This window comes from Alosa pseudoharengus, unplaced genomic scaffold (genome assembly GCF_046254945.1).
Source record: "Alosa pseudoharengus isolate Yale_2024_CS ecotype anadromous, Long Island Sound unplaced genomic scaffold, YU_APseudo_1.1 YU_APseudo_1.1_scf_18, whole genome shotgun sequence".
Classification (NCBI taxonomy): domain Eukaryota; kingdom Metazoa; phylum Chordata; class Actinopteri; order Clupeiformes; family Clupeidae; genus Alosa; species Alosa pseudoharengus.
Window position 1 is genome coordinate 4,255,178 of NW_027468650.1, and position 19,298 is coordinate 4,274,475.

Sequence of the window (19,298 nt, forward strand, 5' to 3'; positions counted from 1 at the left end):
CCATGCCCACCTGCTGACAAAGCCCTCTTGCTTACAGGGTGGCAGGCGAATGTTGACCCCTGTCTCAGCACTGATTGATACGTGTAGGCTAAGCCTTATGTTCACATAAAAGTTTTATAGCCTCTTTATACCCTGGCCCTCAATTTAGTCCTGTGGTGTTGGTATCAGTATGGTGTTGGTCCTGTTAAGTTCAAGGTCAGAATTCACATTTGGATAATCTGAACATTATAGCTGTTTTGAAGCAATAAAATATCATGAATCTGTTAGTATATAACAATACATCTCATCTCATCACATCTTCTGATTTAGATGACAAAGAATAAAGTGGCTGCTGTGGAAGGCCTAATAGAAATAGAAAATGGTGATTAGGTATACAACACACACCATGAAAGAACAAAACATGGACGTTGTGGCTAGGGCTTTCTGAGGGGCATTGCACAAAACCTAGATAAGGGATTAAGCTGGGATTTTTTGGTTATCCTGGATGAATTTAGCCTTGACTTGGTTTCACAAAAGAGATGGCACATAAGTTACCATGGGGATTTATTCTCTGCAGCCAAGCTAAGTTAATTATAATGGTAATTATCAAAACCCTTCACATGGTGAAATTTGACCAACTTATGATTCTGATACGATCCTAGCAACATCCAAGATTTTGGGAGGATGGTATACAGGATTTTGTTAGGGGACAGTGTCCAGAATGTTGGTATCAGAATGTTAAGTTGGTGAAATTTCGCCAGAGAGGGTTGAAACGGAGCAAAAATCAAGGATTTCTGAGTGCACCATGGGAAAGGTTTTCCTAGATCGTATCACATATGCCAATCAAACCAGGGAATCCAAATTCAAGTAAAGTTTTCTTTTTTTCCATAGAGGGCTGACTCAAAATGTCAATATACTACTCAGGAGAAAAGATTAATATGTTTCCACAAATAGCAGAAGGAACCAGCAACATTGACTGTTGTCAACCCCAAGCTCATAAAAAAAGTTCTGTGCAATATCAAATGTAAATAATAAAAAAAAATCTTGTTTTGTGTTTGATTTCTTCTATCTTTAGGTTTTAAATACCATCTCTGGAACATATTTCAAATAGCTGTCTATAAAGAACAGACAGACCAAACTACTGAGAGGTTTTGCTAGTGCAATGTTCAGGCCTTCATTTCTTCTCAATCTAACACGACTAGCAAAAGCAGAGCAGTGGAACTGCCGAGGAGGTTCAATCTGCAACCCAACGACAAATGACTCCTCTGATAATGTTGGACTGCATGGGGGGGGGGGGGGGTGCAGGCAACATGCTCCCTGTGCAAATACACCCCCCACCCAGCCACACACACACACACACACACACTGTGCTGTGACGAGTATCTCCTTTAGTCGGATCAAAAGTGCGATCATCCATCCTCCCCGATCAACGAGGTCAGGCAGTCCTGTCTCCCTGCTGCTTGTGCTCGCTTATCGCTCACCGGTGTTTCTCTTCCTTTTCATACTTTCACTGACCAAGAGGACTGTGTCTATTTTATTCCACACACACACACACACACACACACACACACACACACACACACACACACACACACACACACACACACACCATATTTATGTATTTATTTATTTACTTGTTTATTCCCCCTCTGCAAGGACTCCTCAAGGACTTTCAGAGAGAGAAGAAAATGCAGTCTGAAAAGAAAGGAAAATGGAGTTTCTTTCCCTCTTATTTTTTTGCACTGATGAGATATGAGACAGACAGAGAAGAGAGAGAGAGAGAGAGAGAGAGAGAGAGAGAGAGAGAGAGAGTTGAGGCTTTATTTTTTTCTATTTTTGAATCCAGTTGTTGACGGCAGTCCATCTTTATCAATGTCACAGATCGGCTGTATGTGGAGAATTGTGAGGGCCTTTCCACGGCCTTCTGAATAGGGATGAGGCGCTCCCTCACGACAAGAAAATTATCGCCCACATCCCTGGGCTCTCCCGAGCAGGAAGACAGGAATGATACGAATCACAGACACGCACGCAGGTTTCATCCATATCTGTCATACAACGCAAACATTTGGAAATAGTCACAAGTCAGTTTTGTTCACCCGCTTGCTTTCTCAAGAGTCGACGCTAGAAGTGGTGTGTTCCGCTGCAATATTGCTTTTCGGTACATGTCTGAAAAGAAATGTATTGCAGGCCTGCTTTGATGTAAACAGAAAGATGCTTCAGGGAAACACCAAACTGACATTTGTAAAACTCTATGCGATAGCATGCGAGCTATCTGAAAGCACATCTCGCCTTCCACATTGGTCAGGCTGTGATAAGAAGGGAATCTATACGATGGAAAATTGCATTACTGTGGAGAGAAGATCCCACATGCCACTCATATGCCTAATTTATGCTACATTTAATTGAAATTTGTTATCAAAATGGATTTAACAACACTTAATAAGATGAGTGTGATGGATTTGTCAAGGTTCCACTCCCTTAGTGAAAGCAGGGTGTGTTGTCGCTTCTTGTATGCAATTTCATCTTAATTAATCTCTCTGAGGAAATGTTTGGGAACGGATATGAGCCCAGATGTAATCTCAAATGAAATAAATGTGACCCTGACACACAGCTAACCTTCTAAATGTCATTTATATTCACATGGAGACCAAGTCACTTTTTGTGCCTCCACAAAGCCTACAAGTTTTCATATCAGTAGAACTATCCTCTATATTTTAGTGATAATTTGCACTGAGCTGAGCTTTGGAATTGAGATAAACTGTGGTCTCACATCTGCTCAAAGAAATTAGAATTATAACATTGCAGTCGTTCAATTTCACACACATGAGTGTGAAAGAGCTTCCATCACAAACACAAACTTGATTATTTTTAAACAGATGTCAGTCACTCACATAAAGGCATATACTCTGCCTGGGAGATTCGTAGGCTACTCACAGTAAGCACAGCCGTAGATCTCGATCCGCAGGCCGATGCGTCCCTCCACGCTCCAGTCCAGGGGCACGAAGCGGACGTAGCGAGCCACAATGGCGTGCTGCAGGTCATGGCGGACCACACTCTCTGTGTTGGAGTTTCCCGTGAATGCCTAGAAAAAGAAAATGGTGATCGTATTACTGCTCATCGCATACACAGATATCGATCAACTCCGAGTCTAAAATATACAGATATCGATCAACTCCGAGACTAAAATACAGTATGTCACTCCCAATCACTGCCCTTCTGCAGTTTTGTGGCAGTACTTTGCTGAAATTTGAACTGTACTTCCTTTTTCATAAACATACAGTTATTGTAAGCAATATTTTTCACAATACTTAAGGCAAATTGTGTTTACATCGGGATGGCTGTCACTGAAAAGAAGTGCTTGTCTCTGTGAGTCCCTTGGGCTCTGTAATCAGCAACCAGCACTCTGAAGGGAGAAGGGAGGGACAAACTCCTCTGATGGCTCCTGATTGAACATAGCAAGCTAGCACTGCTTACAGTTACTTTAAACCAGTGTTTCTCAAACTTTTTTTCTGGGGACCCACTTTTGAAAAATGACAGACTATCGCGACCCAACTCGTGACTGTGGTAGTTAACAAACTAGATCCTTATAGAAAGCTGTTAGCTTTCCTATATAAGGTATAAGGAACCAATGAGACAACAAATTCCCATTATGTTATTGTGTAGCTTAGTACCCTGGGAGTGAGACAGCTATAAGTTAGTGTCTTGAGAGTGAGACAGTTGTCTGTGTGACTTTCTGAGTCACTCCTTAGAGCAGTGGTTCTCAAACGTTTTCTTTCATTCCCCACTTTGATCAAGGGGGCATTCTCGAGCCCCACCTGTCCCTCATCGCTCTAAGAAAGTGGTAGGTCAAGCTTAAAATTGTCAAATTTATTGAAATAATGACAAGTTCTAAATATCCCCTTCAAAAGAGTTAAAATCAGCTGGTGCTGCAGATATAATAATAAATAAATAAATACATAATAACACATATATTACTGTTTTCCAGCAACATATTTAGGAAGCATAGGCCATTTTACAGCATTGTACAATATATTCAATGAAATACCAACATGCTGCATTAAATGGATCCATAATCCAGTCATACTGAGTACTGCTGGTTGGGAAATATTTTTCAAATAAACTTTGCAGGGATGTGATGTAGGCCTACTGTTTAACACATTAGACGTTTCAGCGATTTCGCTCAGAACGATCGAGGCGCCTGTCCCATATACGTTTTTTTGGTGAATGCAGTAATCTTATTTTAGCTAGGTGAGGTAGGTGCTTGTCTTTGCCTTGTAACTGGACATTTAACTCATGTATCGCTAAGATATATCAAATATATCGCTAAGATTGCAGATTCAAACATGCGCTCCTCCTAGAAGAGGCGACTCGGAGCTCAAACACGCGCGACAGCACTTTACCTCGGGAAAGCCACCTTGCCTCGCTGTGAAACAGTACAGCCTTTTGGTCAGCTACCATCTCTTCGCAAAATGCGGAGAATATACGCGCTTTTAAGCGCCGGGTTTTGATGAAATTCATCACTCTCACAACAACATTCAAAATCTCATGTAGGTCGGGACTAACTAAGCTACCATGACACGAGCGCTTCCCTATGAATAACACAGTGCGTCCATTGCGCATCGGGTGCTACCTGGGCCTAGGCTACAAATTAAAAAAAAACTCCTGTTTTTCACGTCAGTTCGCGCCCCACCTGGCATGTCTCCGCGACCCAGTAGTGGGTCGCGACCCACAGTTTGAGAAACGCTGCTTTAAACACACACACACACTTACACTCCTGCCCGGCTTCATGAAGTAAAAATCCAAAAATCTAAGCCCCTTCTTTGCCAGACCCAATCTCCTATCTCTCACACACACACACACACACACTCTCTTACACACACTCTCACACACACACACGCTCCCATCACTGCCTTATCTGTTTCCCTTTCTCCTCTTCTCTTCCACCAAAAGTCAACACTCGGATTCCCTCTGTGTGTGAAGCTCAAGTAGGGCACATGCAGGGGTGTAGTAGAGTCCAGTGCTCCTCTGAAGCCGCTGGGCACCCGGACCAAAGGGGGACGTAAGAAGAGGCCAGATGCTGAGATCAGTCCGCCGATCCCTAGCCCACGGGGTCGAGCCGGTCACTCGTCAAACGCGGGGGGGGGGGGGGGGGGGGGGTTGCTTTCTTCCCACTTCACTCAGCAGTGCGGAGGGGGCCGAGGGAGCGAGGCGAGGAGGTGTGTGGTGTGTGGCATGGCAGATAAGCAGTGCTTTGGAGACCAAAACCACGCGGATTACAGCCACGGTAAGCAAACGACTGGGGAAGGAGTCGCACCTTCTACGATAACCTGGGAGCTTTTTGAAGGGGAACAATCGCTAGCGTGAGCTCCTCTGTGTGGGCCGAGTGTTTGCCCAACAGCTTACTGCGAGGGCCTCGGTGGTCAGTAGCTTGGGACCATCAGACCATTTCCCCTGCTTTGACATGATGACCTTTTAATAGATGTATTTTTAGAGTGGTTGCCTTTGAGGAGCAGAAGGGAAAAAAAGTCTACATTAGGCTGACGGTTTCAGGTGACCGGTTTTGTATGGAACTACAGTTCCATAAAGAGTATATATATACGGTATTACCAACCTCATTTTATTCCCCTTATACCCTCCCAGCTAAAAGGAAATTCCTTGTTCTTGCCGAGTTATTGCTGCATTGTACTTCAACGCTGTTATCTCACGTCACTCCACCAACTGCTCTCCCATCACAACTCTGCATATGAGTTGAGTTCCATTCTAAGAAGTGGGGAGGAACTCAATTCTCTCTCACTCGTCGCTCAGCAGGCCTTAAACAGTCAGCAAGTGTGTAATTAGTTGGCCAAATGTGAACGCACCCTGAGGGCTTAGCTGTTAGTCGTGTTGCTTAACCAATCACCTTGACAATTTTATACACAAAAGCTAAACTGAGATAGCAGCACTTCCATTAACAGCTCAGTATAAGTTCAGGTGTCAAGTCAGCTGTAACTATCGGACGTTCCACCTTTATTGGTTTCCCATGGTTTAATTAATGCTATTGTCACTTCTGCGACAAGGCTTCAGGAGACTGCTGTGAGTCGCTTAATAGCTTTGGAAAGCCTCAGGGAATTCTGACTGCTTTAGAAGGTGAGTGTACCATATTGCCGTCTTAAACAAAACACCTCCAAAGTTCAAAGTCAAGGGAGAACAGAGACATCTCCAAATGCTAAGAATGACTAATTAAGCAATGATGGTGCCCATCAGAGACTGTAAATGCTAACGTGAGATCAGGGCTACTCAGAGTGAGACATTTGTCATTGAAAGTTCATACATAATGAGGATCTTTTCTCTTGAAAGCTCAAATTAATGTGGACTTCAATAACCCTGAATCCTTTCCAGGCAGTCCTTCTCCAGGTCTAACAACACGGGAGTCCTTATGACAGATAAACAATAACATCTATTGATTTACATTATGCAGGCCGGTGGAAGAGTCTGCCAAGGACTTCCATTTTTTTCTCCTCCTCCTCAGTTAAAGCGAAAACAAGACAATGCTCCCTGAGGATTTGAGATTCTGTCCGCCATGTCTGCGCGGCCAGAGAATAAAACGCCTGCTACAGCTCCTTCGTCACTCTAGTGAAAAATAAGTCTTCAGTATTTTCTGGCTTCACACAGATTTGAGTCGTGGAGAAATGAGCTGCCATCTTATTATCTACTGAAGATTATTGGTGAGCAAACCATAAAGGAAGACTGCATCGCCTTGGTGGACACTGACATGAAATTACTCCGAACAGCTGAAGCTGCTACGGATGTTTTCTGCATCTCATAGATTATTTGCTGCTTTGCACATTTACAATTTCTGCTGCTACAGTAGATTTTGAAAGCAACCATATCAGAATGCAGATTTAGTTGACACTATGCCATCATTTGCTTCATGTCCAACCTCCAGAATTATGCTTCTCTGCATAAACAGAATCTTTCTTTATGATCTTTCTTCACGATTTCCACCGTGACAATGACCATGTGTAACATGCAACAAGGAGGCCTATATCTACAGTTGTATAATTCAATAAGGTTTAAAGAATAAATGTAATTTCTTATAAGATCTTCATGACCAAGCCTTTATTACTTTCATCTGTCGCCATAGCTGAAGAAACACAGCTCCATAGGTAAACTCTGAATGCATATTTGTAAAGTAGAGGAACATAAAGCAATATATATTTTAGGCTGTCCAGCGATGACACCAGCAGGCTTTTTTTTTAATGGCATCTCTGCCCACTCATGGCCTTGAGTTTAAAAACAGTAGGCAGGAGACTGGGAGGACATATTACACTGCCAAGAGTATAAAAGCCAGAGCCTGGCCCAGCTATTTAAGAGGCCGTTATCTTTGTAGGTACAGAGCCTGGCACCGGCCTTCCCTTCCCCTTGCTGCGGGTCACTGATTAGGGGTGATACTGAGACAGCTTCTCCTTCACCCAGAGTGGCTTGTGCCTGGTGCTGGACGACAGTGTGGTGCGGACTGCACATGTGTGTGTGTGGTTGAAGACAGCATGGTGCGGACTGCACATGTGTGTGTGTGGTTGAAGACAGCATGGTGTGGACTGCACATGTGTGTGTGTGGTTGAAGACAGTGTGGTGCAGACTGCACATGTGTGTGTGTGTGTGGTTGAAGACAGCGTGGTGTGGACTGCACGTGTGTGTGTCTATTGGTGCTGGAAGACAGCATGGTGTGGACTGCACATGTGTGTGTGTGGTGAAGACAGTGTGGTGCAGACTGCACATGTGTGTGTGTGTGGTGGAAGACAGCGTGGTGTGGACTGCACATGTGTGTGTGTCTGGTTGAAGACAGTCTGGTGCGGACTGCACATGTGTGTGTGTCTATTGGTGCTGGAAGACAGCGTGGTGTGGACTGCACATGTGTGTGTGTCTGGTTGAAGACAGCGTGGTGCAGACTGCACATGTGTGTGTGTGTGTGGTTGAAGACAGCGTGGTGCAGACTGCACGTGTGTGTGTGTGTGGTGGAAGACAGCATGGTGCATACTGCACGTGTGTGTGTGTGGTGGAAGACAGCGTGGTGTGGACTGCACATGTGTGTGTGTGACAGACATAGGGCTCCTCTGCTACCCGTCTCAGGTGCCAATAAACTCAGGAGGAGGTTTTGGGAGGCGGCTGTTACATCTTTTAACAATGGACTACACAGGGGTGTGGCTATTCAACACGCATACCAAATTCATAGAGACAGAGAGAGAGGGAGGGAGGGAGAGAGAGAGCTGTTGTACTGTTTGCTGAGAGCGACTTCAAATCACAGCTTTTCAGAAAGAAAAAGGTAGAGGCCATTTCAAATGGCTGCTATATTTGGACCAGCAGAGAATGCATGTGACCAGACCTTACACAACACTGTAGTTGAGCTCATCAGTAACTTACACAACACAGTCTACTGATCAGTAACTTACACAACACAGTCTACTGTAAACTCATCAGTAACTTACACAACACAGTCTACTGATCAGTAACTTACACAACACAGTCTACTGCAAACTCATCTGTAACTTACTCAACACAGTCTACTGATCAGTAACTTACACAACACAGTCTACTGATCAGTAACTTACACAACACAGTCTTGTAAACTCATCAGTAACTTACACAACACAGTCTACTGATCAGTAACTTACACAACACAGTCTACTGTAAACTCATCAGTAACTTACACAACACAGTCTACTGTAAGCTCATCAGTAACTTACACAACACAGTCTACTGCAGTTGAGCTGATCAGTAACTTTGTAGGAACTCTTTTGAGTGTCTCTAAATGAACTCAAACATCCCAGCGGGAATAAACACATGAACTGCTCATTTCCCTTTGATGGGCGTGCTATCTAATTAGGAGTTGAATCTTGGAATAGAGAAATAAAAGAAACGACTGGTGTTATCTAAAATGAAAATAAGTAATAACCACTTTCTTGAAGTGACAGACATTCCATCAGTGCGCTGTCTGGTAGAATATGAAAAGTGTTTAAGATAGTCTGTGTGAAAAATGCTTGGACTGCTGTAAAAGACCAAGCCAGAATCAGACTAGTTCTGTGGGGGTGCAAATTGATTTCTTCAAAGCCCAAGCTAGGGGCCGCTTCAAAATCAAGAAGTGTTTGTGTTCCATTATCTTAGTGTCAACCCAGCGTGCCGTGAGCTAAAGTGACGTCTAACTCATTACAATAGTTGTACAGAAATTATTTTAACAACACTCATGTATTATTCAGAATGATCCACCTTCTGACTTTCATACTGTAGCTAACACACCCTCCCGTCGGGTTAGAGAGAGGGTCTTAATGTGAATTCTAAGACAGGAACATCAAATGCCTACAAGGACCATAGTAAAACACACACACACACACACACACACACACACACACACACACACACACACACACCTGATCCCCCTTGTTATGTCAAGTCAAGTCAAGTCAGATTTATTTGTATAGCGCATTTAACATGCACAGAGTGCAACCCAAAGCGCTTCACATATAAGACATTGTCATTGACACAGACTAACAAAGACAATAGATGCCGGACGGTTATAAGAGAGAGAATCACACAGACCCAGCTACAAGGAAAATATCCTCAGGGTCTCCACTGAACTCTCAGCAGGAGGAGTAACGTGGCACTTTGTGTTTGCATGCTTTCCCGCATTAATCACAGAAGGGCGTTCTTTTCTCTTTTCGCCAGTGTGTGTGTGTGTGTGCGTGCGTGCGTGCGTGCGTGCGTGCGTGCGCGCGTGTGTGTGCGTGCGTGCGTGCGTGTCTGTGTGTGTGTGTGTGTGTACACACTCGCCGATGGCAAAGATATGAGGGAGAGACAAGGGACGTGCTATGAGGGTTGCAAGTAGCCCATCGAAATCACATTTTCAAGAAAGGTACTTCCAGTTGCCCACCTCCCCCTGCCAAAACAACTCCTTCACCTCCCCCTGCCAAAACAACTCCTTCACCTCCCCCTGCCAAAACAACTCCTTCACCTCCCCCTGCCAAAACAACTCCAGCCACATTATGTGAAGGTGCCTCAGTGATAACAAAACAGGGAAGTATATTTCCTTACGATATCATAAAAAATCTACTGGCATAAAGCTTGTGGAAGACTAAACATACATACTACAGAAACAGGCTCCAATCGTGGTGCGTATGATACCTTACACAAGTACTGTCGGCAGGCAGCATCTGAATTGAAGGGAAATGTCAGGTCTCTAGGGGTTCCAACCCCGAGATTTTGATAGTAATAAATTCTACATTAGTCACGATACCCCCTCACCCAGTCACAGTGGGGGGCAACGCGCGGCAGATGGATCTGGCTGTTGGTACGCACCCCTCCCTTCCAATCAAACAGGGATATACAGTATGTGCAGGATATTACGTTTGCGAGGGAATATTCTACATTCCCCCTGCACTCGGCAGATAAGTATTCCGCCCACGGACACGTCGCCAGACACAGGTCACGAGCCGGAGACACCTGTCATCAGTCTAGCTTCCCCCGGTTTCATTATGCCGTTTCTCTTTATGCTCCATATTCATTTCGTCCAAATGAACCCAGGAAACACACCACAATGGGATTTAATTAGTGCTGTATAGAGAAGCAACACACTGATGTTTCATCCTGTAGCATGTTAAATGATGTTTAAAATGTCTGAAAATGGGACACTGAATTTCCATGTTTTTTTTTTTTCATGGAAATGTAAATTTGTAATGCAATTTCTTAGAGCACTTTCCACAGTTCTTTTCTTTTTCCTTCCCTAAGCATACAGGAATGATATATATGTGTGTGTGTGTGTGTGTGTGTGTGTGTGTGTGTGTGTGTGTGTGTGTGTGTTTGTGTGTCCAGCCCCATCAATGCAATAGAAAAGGGGGGATGTCCCCTTAAGATGGCAGCAGTGGGAGAAGATAAACACGTTGCTGTTGCCACATGCTGTAGTCCACTCTGAAGCCCTAAGGCAGCTTTAGCACATAGTGTGGCGCAGCTCTCATCTGTGCAGGTCTCATCTGTGCAGGTCTCATCTGTGCAGCTCTCATCTGTGCACGTCTCATCTGTACACGTCTCATCTGTGCAGGTTTAGCACGTAGTGTGGTACATAGCAGCTCTCATCTGTGCACGTCTCATCTGCGCACGTCTCATCTGTGCAGGTCTCATCTGCGCACGTCTCATCTGTGCAGGTTTAGCACGTAGTGTGGTACATAGCAGCTCTCATCTGTGCAGGTCTCATCTGTGCAGGTTTAGCACGTAGTGTGGTACATAGCAGCTCTCTGTGCAGGTCTCATCTGTGCACGTCTCATCTGCGCACGTCTCATCTGTGTCCTCAGTCATCTTACATAAAGCAATGATGAGATTGATCTACCTCTTGAGTACTCCAGTGGGAAACCTCTGAATAGAGTAGCTATGATGCCAGTGGAAAAAGTAATTTTAGTGGACTATAGAGAGTCAAGACCTGTGGTTTGGTGTGACTATGCTGTGCAGAAAAAGCTGTGTTTGCATGAAATAAAAGGTGTACCATTAAAGGGGAACTCCGGCCATGTTCAACATATAGAGTCCTATTGATGGAGTCTGTTAAGAGGCACAAACACAGTTTAAATAATCATACCCCCCCATCTGGCTGCACTAGCCACTAGCAGGATAGTTAAAGTTATCGAGATTGAGATTGAGATTGAGATTTTTTTTCCCTACTGAGCAACAGGGCTCTATGTTAAAAATGTCCCCTTTAATTAAACAGTATGGAGATGCTTGTGGGATTATCATTGCGCATAGTGACCTGCGCATTACACGTCTCCCGGACTGGACTCATTGGCAGGGACTGCAGAGTCCAGGGCTTTGCTGATCTTATTGAGGTCATCTTGGACGATGGGTATTATATTGAAAGCACAGTCTGGAAGTTCCTCTTTATCAAAAAGGCATTCAAAGTTGGTGGGATCAGAGACATGTGAGATGAATTCATTACCTGATTATGAGCAGGATCACAGCAGGTTCCCTTCCTCCCTTACGTTCAATTATGCATTATATCTAATAATCAAGATGAACGGTCCTGTCCCCAAACACTGCAAGTGATCTGGCAATGATCTCTCTCTCTCTCTCTCTCCTTCTCTCTCTCTCCCCTTCTCTCTCACTCTCTCTCCTTCTCTCACTCTCTCTCCCTTTCTCTCTCTCTCTCTCCCCTTCTCTCTCACTCTCTCTCCTTCTCTCACTCTCTCTCCCTTTCTCTCTCTCTCTCTCCCTCTATCTCTCTCTCCTTCTCTCACTCTCTCTCCTTCTCTCACTCTCTCTCCCTTTCTCTCTCTCTCTCTGTCTCTCTCTCTCTCCCTCTCCTTCTCTCTCTCTCTCTATTGAAATTTCAAGAAGAACTGCAATAGCAGCCAGAGTTGAAGGTACTCCCTAAGAAGGTGAATTTCATCTGTTGAACATGTAGTGAAATGCCTTCTGGATATGCATTCGGCAACCTGTTTAACCAGTCCAGCTGCAGCAACACTAAGTGTGTTTTATAAATAATCCATAAATTCACACAATCTGCTAAATGACTCATTTAAGTGACACAGACGGGAGGGAGAGCCACAACAAAAGTGCCCGTCAGATTGAGTTTGACATGGCCAGCACAGAAAGGAAACTGACATCCGGCAGACCGCTGTTCTGAATACACAGTGTGCAGTGAGTGAGGAGGCATGAGTCTCACACACACACACACACACACACACACACACACACACAGCCCCATTTATCATATCACACGGCACTCAGAGGGAAACAGCCAGTGCAAACGGTTAGAGGGGACAGGAGGTGCTGCACAGACGCTGTGTGTGTGTGTGTGTGTGTGTGTGTGTGTGTGTGTGTGTTTGATCAGGACGGGCTGCACAGACGCTGGCTAAATGGCCATATTCCAGAGCCGGGACAAATCAAACTGACGACTACAACTGCCTGAGAGACTCCAGATGCATGATGCTCCCATAGAAAAGGGTAGTATACATAGCTATGGCAAGCAACACACAGCTAGGAATGCAAGATATGTGTGTGTGTGTGTATATATATACAGTCCTATATATAATGTATATGTGTGTATGTGTGTGAGAGAGAAAGAGAGAGAGAGATGATATAATTGTGCATGTCTGCATGTTTATTATGAGTGTACAGTATGTTTTGGTAAGCCTTTATGTCAATGCATGTTTCAGTAATAACAGCAACCTTTTAAAAAATGCATACACACTTAGACAATCTCTTGCCTATCGACAGCTTTTTGTTAATTGCACCGTCAACCTTTCCCGTCCACAGTTGCTGGCTTAGCAAGACAAGCCTTAACCAGGCTTGCACTAGCTGAAACCAGGCTTGCACTATCTGAAACCAGACCCTGAAACCAGGCTTGCACTATCTGAAACCAGGCTTGCACTATCTGAAACCAGGCTTGCACTATCTGAAACGCGTGGGCCAGTCAGGGAGCCCCTCTGCTGGGGTGAGCAACTGCAGGTCTCTTGCCCTTGCAGGATTGAGGGGACCACAGCATCCTTCCTCCCTCTGCAGGTCTCTTGCAGGACGGAGGGGACCACAGCATCCTTCCTCCCTCTGCAGGTCTCTTGCCCGTTCCTTTCACGGAGCTGAAGCACACACCTAAATGTGTGTGATTTATTGAAATAGGGCTGTGAGGTTTTTTACAAACTGAATTAGTTTTGCCTTCAGAGGCTTGAAAGCTTCAGTCCTCATTTACCCTGCGCCATCATAACCACCTCCTAGGCTCCTCGAGGGGGAAAAGAAAGTGTGTGTGTGTGTGCGCGTGTGTTTGTGTTTGTGTGTGTGTGTGTGTGTGTGTGTGTGTGCGCGTGCATGCGTATGTGTTTGTGTGTGTGTGCGTTCGTGCTGTGACTCACATCATCATGGGTTCATTAAGGGAGGTTTGAATAAGGCCCCTGATGACAATCAAACAAGTGGGTGGGGAAGCCCACACACACATAGATGCAGTAGAGAGAGAGTGTGTTTGAACCCCTCCACACACAGATGAACCAGAGAGAGAAAGTGTCTTTTGAAAGCCTTCTTTCTCTCCATAGCTCATTTGGCCAGCAGCGCTTTGATCCGTCGGGGCATGAGTGCTTTGCCTAGCTTAAAAAAAAAAAAAAGTGTGTTTGTGTTGATCCACACACTGGAAGCAAAGCTAAATGAGTTTTATCTGATGAGAGCATTTCACTCAAACCACACACTTCATTTGTGAAATGTAAAGAGTGCAAAAGCCATATAGAATCATTAAATGTATTCCTTTCTTTCAACACATACTTGGGATGGTTTGTTAGCTTTTGACATATTGACTAATAATTATATGTCTCTGCAGGGGAATTTTCTGTGATATTACCAATTTTCTGCACCATACTGGCAGCAACCGAATGTTGCTGTATTTAAAAACAGGTCTTGTAACTGAGAAAAGCATTTCTGGATCTCCTGGCATATGGTTTATTTTCGTCTCAAACCTGACGTGCTGCTGAAAGCCAGAGTCAATGAAAGGTGAAACGAAATGTCACACCTTATTAGTAAGTGGCAATGACCATTCTGCCCCAGCAGATGATTACGCACCACTGCAGAACAACCTCTATCACAGCCCCTGATTCGCTCACAATCACTACATTTGTGGCAACAAGCAGTAACTGAGTGAGCTGAAAATAATTACAATGTCATTTGAATTCAATCTCATCTTTTCATCATATCCACTATTTGTAAAAGAGAGGATAAATAGATAGATATATAGATAGATAGATAGATAGATAGATAGATAGGTAGATATATAGAGCTGAGGTTATTATTGTTCTTTTCACCCCATTTGTCCCTGAATACTTTACACAACATGAATATAAATTCAACAGTTTACCATATCAAGCTCTGGCATAAATTACTTGATTCATTCATGCCAATGAAGCATGATTTGATTTGAGAAAGAAAGAGAGAGAGAGAGACTGACCCATATGTTTCCATCTTGGTGGTATGATTTCATTTGAGAAAGAGAGAGAGAGAGAGACTGACCCATATGTTTCCATCTTGGTGGTATGGTTTCCAGTTGCGGCCTGTGTCGCTGTAGAGGAGTCTGTAGCGCGTGGTCCAGTCCGAGCTGCTGTACCTGCCCTGGGTGGCCACTGAGGTCACCTGTCTTCTGATCCCGAGGTCCACCTGGAGCCACTGGTAATGATCGCTGTCGAGTGGGGACCAACCGCCGGCCCCTGGAAGAATGAGAACACAGTGTTAGCGCCAGGGCTTCAACGCCAGTACATTGTGCCTCATGTTTCTTTGAATAGTGGGTGACTGCAGCGAGGACTGTGACAAATATCCACCGCAACACACTCCGCACCGCAACACACTCCTGAAAGTGATGACTGAAAGTCAACCTTGCCAAGCCAACTGCTCATAAATAGCATAATGGTTGAAAAATAGCATTGTCATGCTTACAGTCAGGGTTCTGTTAAACTGGGGCTTCCATTTGAAAAGTGGCTGTGAAGTGTCCTTCGACCAGAAGCCTTTCAAGGACTCGTGCCAATAGACTTTTCTCAGAGGAGACGCACATTCTGGCTTACAGCAGGAAAGCCATAAAATAAAAAATAATCTGTGCTGATAAAAAATAACTTTGGCCGATTTGTTTTGTTCATTTACAGTTCGCCACACAACCATACTATGACAACCAATCAGGATGGGAGGTGTGTAGGCCGAGGGGGCGGAGAGATAAGGACAGGAAGAATCAGCAGAACAATTCAATATCTGATCCAGTTATTTGGTCATTAGTCTTTGCGTCGGTCAGACTTGATAAACAGGGAATATCATTGAAAAGTCAATAGTTCTCAATTCAACCTGAAGAGACTGTTGTGATGATGCGATGTTATCTTAGAGAGAGACACGCATTCTGTCTTAAACAGCTCGGCAAGCAGAGATAAAATGGACTGGGGATTGGGGGGGGGGGACAAATCAGACGTTTGACTTTGCCTTGTTTGCCCAGTGGGAGAGAAGAAAAAAGAAAGAAAAAAGCGAACAACAGCACGTTAAACGACGACGGACAGAAGAGTGCCGAGTGGCTGACCGGTTGGAATTGAACCTGGTGGCAGTGGGAAAGGAGCAGCGGTCGAGCCGAGGGACAGGCCTTCGTCCGTCAGCCACCTGCTACAGAGGCAGATGTTCAAAGACGATAAGCCAAGCCAGAAGGGGAAGGGCACAGGAAGGACATTCCGGAGATACAGGCCATGACACACACACACACACACACACACACACACACAGGACCTCAGAGCAAGATCCATGACAGCACAGACCCTGTCTTACTCGCCGTACTCTCCAGTGCGATCTGATCCCAGACAGCCCCTGATTAGCGCGCTAACCCCAGCATGAAACGGACACACCACGGGTCAGTCCAGAGGACGCGGTTTCGGGCTGTGCTTGTTAAACGGTACCACTGCTATTTTAGAGAAAAGTCCCTCTGAGTTTAACAGCCACTGACAGCTGAAGACATCATTAATACCGTGCGCATACCCCAATGTACTCGGAGTTGGATTCTCCAAAGGACGACGATGTTAACTTTTGGACAGTGCCGGTAATTGGAGAAACAAATGAGAAACTTCTCCGCCATTTCGGTTTCCTGCCAGGTTCTCTTTTCATGTTCATCTCTCTTTCATGAGCCCCCCCCCCCCCCCTCTGCCTTTTAACCTGAAGATCAGAGGAGACTTTCCCTCGAAAGCCCCGCCAAAAAGCAAAGTGGATTTTTGTTCCCCTGAATGCAATATGACATATTTCACTTTTCACCCGCACCTTCCCCAGACGTCATGATGTGAAACCTGCCATGATTACCCACACGTCTAGCACACAGTAGGCCGTGGCCCTGGACTGTATAATTCCTGCGCGAGCGGCTGAATTAGCTTAAGTGCATTGGTATGCTGTGCCTCTGACTCAAAGGAAGACGTCTGAAAAAAGAAGACTAAAGGGGAACATGATGCTTTCAACTACTTGAGGAGCGCGGAGCTACCAAAGGCTTGACACGGAGCAACTAATGAGGGTGCCAAGTGCATCAAACAATACTAGATCTCTCTGGCCTAAGCACAAAGAGTCTTTTATTCCTCCTCAGTCTGGACGCACGCTCCTCGGCATGCAAAAACGCTCAGCAGAGGGGAAAAAAACAGAAAAAAGTTAACAGGAAACAAGTCAAACGTTACATAATTTAGTTCTAGTTAGCAACGTTGCTAATGTAAATGTCAGTGAAGACTACAGAGGATGGTAATTGGTGTTTTAATGTAATGCACAACGTGATAGGAAATGAAAAAGGCAACTCATGAATGATTGAAAGTCATTCACACTTTAGATGGGGAAAGGAAAATGGGACCTTCAATAAATGAATTGGGTGGGGTGTGTGTATAATAGAGGGGTTGTACTGTAAACTCCACTGTCCTGTGAGGGGGGACGGAGTGTGTGTGTGTGTGTGTGTGTGTCTGGGGACAGGGATAATTGCTGCAGATTCCTGAGGAGTATTTGGAGGGAGAGAGAGAGAGAGAGGAGAAAAGAAAATGAACTGCAAGGATCACTGCCCACATGTCGCTTATTAGCACTCCAATCTCATGCTTGGGCACATTGGTATTCCGCCGCACCCCTCCCCCCGTTATAGGATGAAGCGCTCACTCTCCCTCGCCACAGCAGGCCCATCGTCAACACCTCTCCACCCAAACACCACCAGCAGCCCGCCTGCCTGCACTCCCTCCCTCCATCCTCCCTCCATCCCTCCGCCACCTTCAGCCACCTCAACTGCTCCCCTACTCTCTCTCTCTCTCTCTCTCTCTCTCTCTCTCTCTCTCACACTCATTAGCTTCCTACTGGCTTGTCTATGCACATTTCTCCCTTTCTCCCTCTCTCCCCCTGCCCCATCGTTCTCTCGTTTCTCTGTCCTTCTCTTCCTCCCTGTCACCCCTCTCTTCCTTACTTTCTCCCTCTCCCCATCTCTCTATTGTTTCTCTCTCCCTCCCTCCCTCCCCATCATCTCTCTTCTCATCACTCTCTCCCTCCCTCTGTACCCATCATCCCTCTCTCCTCCTTGCCAAAGTGAGCAGTGGAGGGCTCACCCCTCTCACACCTCGGCCTCCCTCCAGCTGTGCAGGACAAACAGCTTTCCGCTCAAGAGGGATTTGACCTTTCCTGCCTCTGCGAGCTCACGGCCGGGGCTCCCACTCTCACAGATGACCTCTCCCCATCTCTATCGTTTCTCTCTCCCTCCCTCCCTCCCTCCCTCCCCATCATCTCTCTTCTCATCACTCTCTCCCTCCCTCCGTACCCATCATCCCTCTCTCCGCTCTCACAGATGAGCTGGCGCTAAATAGATGGTCCGCCCCGCTGAAATTGAAAGCCGGGGCTACGGAGTTTGGTCTCTCTCTCTCTCCGTCTCTCTCTCTCTCTCCGTCTCTCTCTCTCTCTCCGGGGCTACGGAGTTTGGTCTCTCTCTCTCTCCGTCTCTCTCTCTCTCTCCGGGGCTACGGAGTTTGGTCTCTCTCTCTCTCTCCGTCTCTCTCTCTCTCTCCGGGGCTACGGAGTTTGGTCTCTCTCTCTCCGTCTCTCTCTCTCTCTCCGGGGCTACGGAGTTTGGTCTCTCTCTCTCTCTCCGTCTCTCTCTCTCTCTCCGGGGCTACGGAGTTTGGTCTCTCTCTCTCTCCGTCTCTCTCTCTCTCTCCGGGGCTACGGAGTTTGGTCTCTCTCTCTCTCCGTCTCTCTCTCTCTCTCCGTCTCTCTCAGGCCGCCACAGGCTGGACAATGTTTTTCTCATGGTTGGCTGTACTCGGGCAGCTCTCAGAACTAACTTCATTATCTGCGCCAAAGACTGCATACTAATGTTGAATACTCTGCGCCAAAGACTGCATACTAATGTTGAATACTCTGCGCCAAAGACGGCATACTAATGTTGAATACTCTGCGCCAAAGACTGCATACTAATGTTGAATACTCTGCGCCAAAGACTGCATACCGCCAAAGACTGCATACTAATGTTGAATACTCTGGGCCAAAGACTGCATACTAATGTTGAATACTCTGCGCCAAAGACTGCATACTAATGTTGAATACTCTGCGCCAAAGACTGCATACTAATGTTGAATACTCTGCGCCAAAGACTGCATACTAATGTTGAATACTCTGCGCCAAAGACGGCATACTAATGTTGAATACTCTGCGCCAAAGACTGCATACTAATGTTGAATACTCTGCGCCAAAGACTGCATACTAATGTTGAATACTCTGCACCAAAGACTGCATACTAATGTTGAATACTCTGGGTTAAAGACTGCATACTAATGTTGAATACTCTGGGTTGAAGAATAGCTTATGAGTAAATG

General features: G+C 45.5%; 1 protein-coding gene across 1 annotated transcript in view; it reads right to left on the bottom strand.

The window, feature by feature from the left end:
- The window catches only part of cntnap2a (contactin associated protein 2a), a 233,628-nt gene that overhangs the window by 209,930 nt on the left and 4,400 nt on the right, over positions 1–19,298 (bottom strand). The window contains exons 3-4 of the mRNA XM_076291413.1: positions 14,977–15,170; positions 2,914–3,061 (exon numbers count right to left, since the gene is read on the bottom strand). Of these exons, the coding sequence (XP_076147528.1) occupies positions 2,914–3,061; positions 14,977–15,170 (342 nt within the window). The remainder of the gene's footprint in view (positions 1–2,913; positions 3,062–14,976; positions 15,171–19,298) is intronic.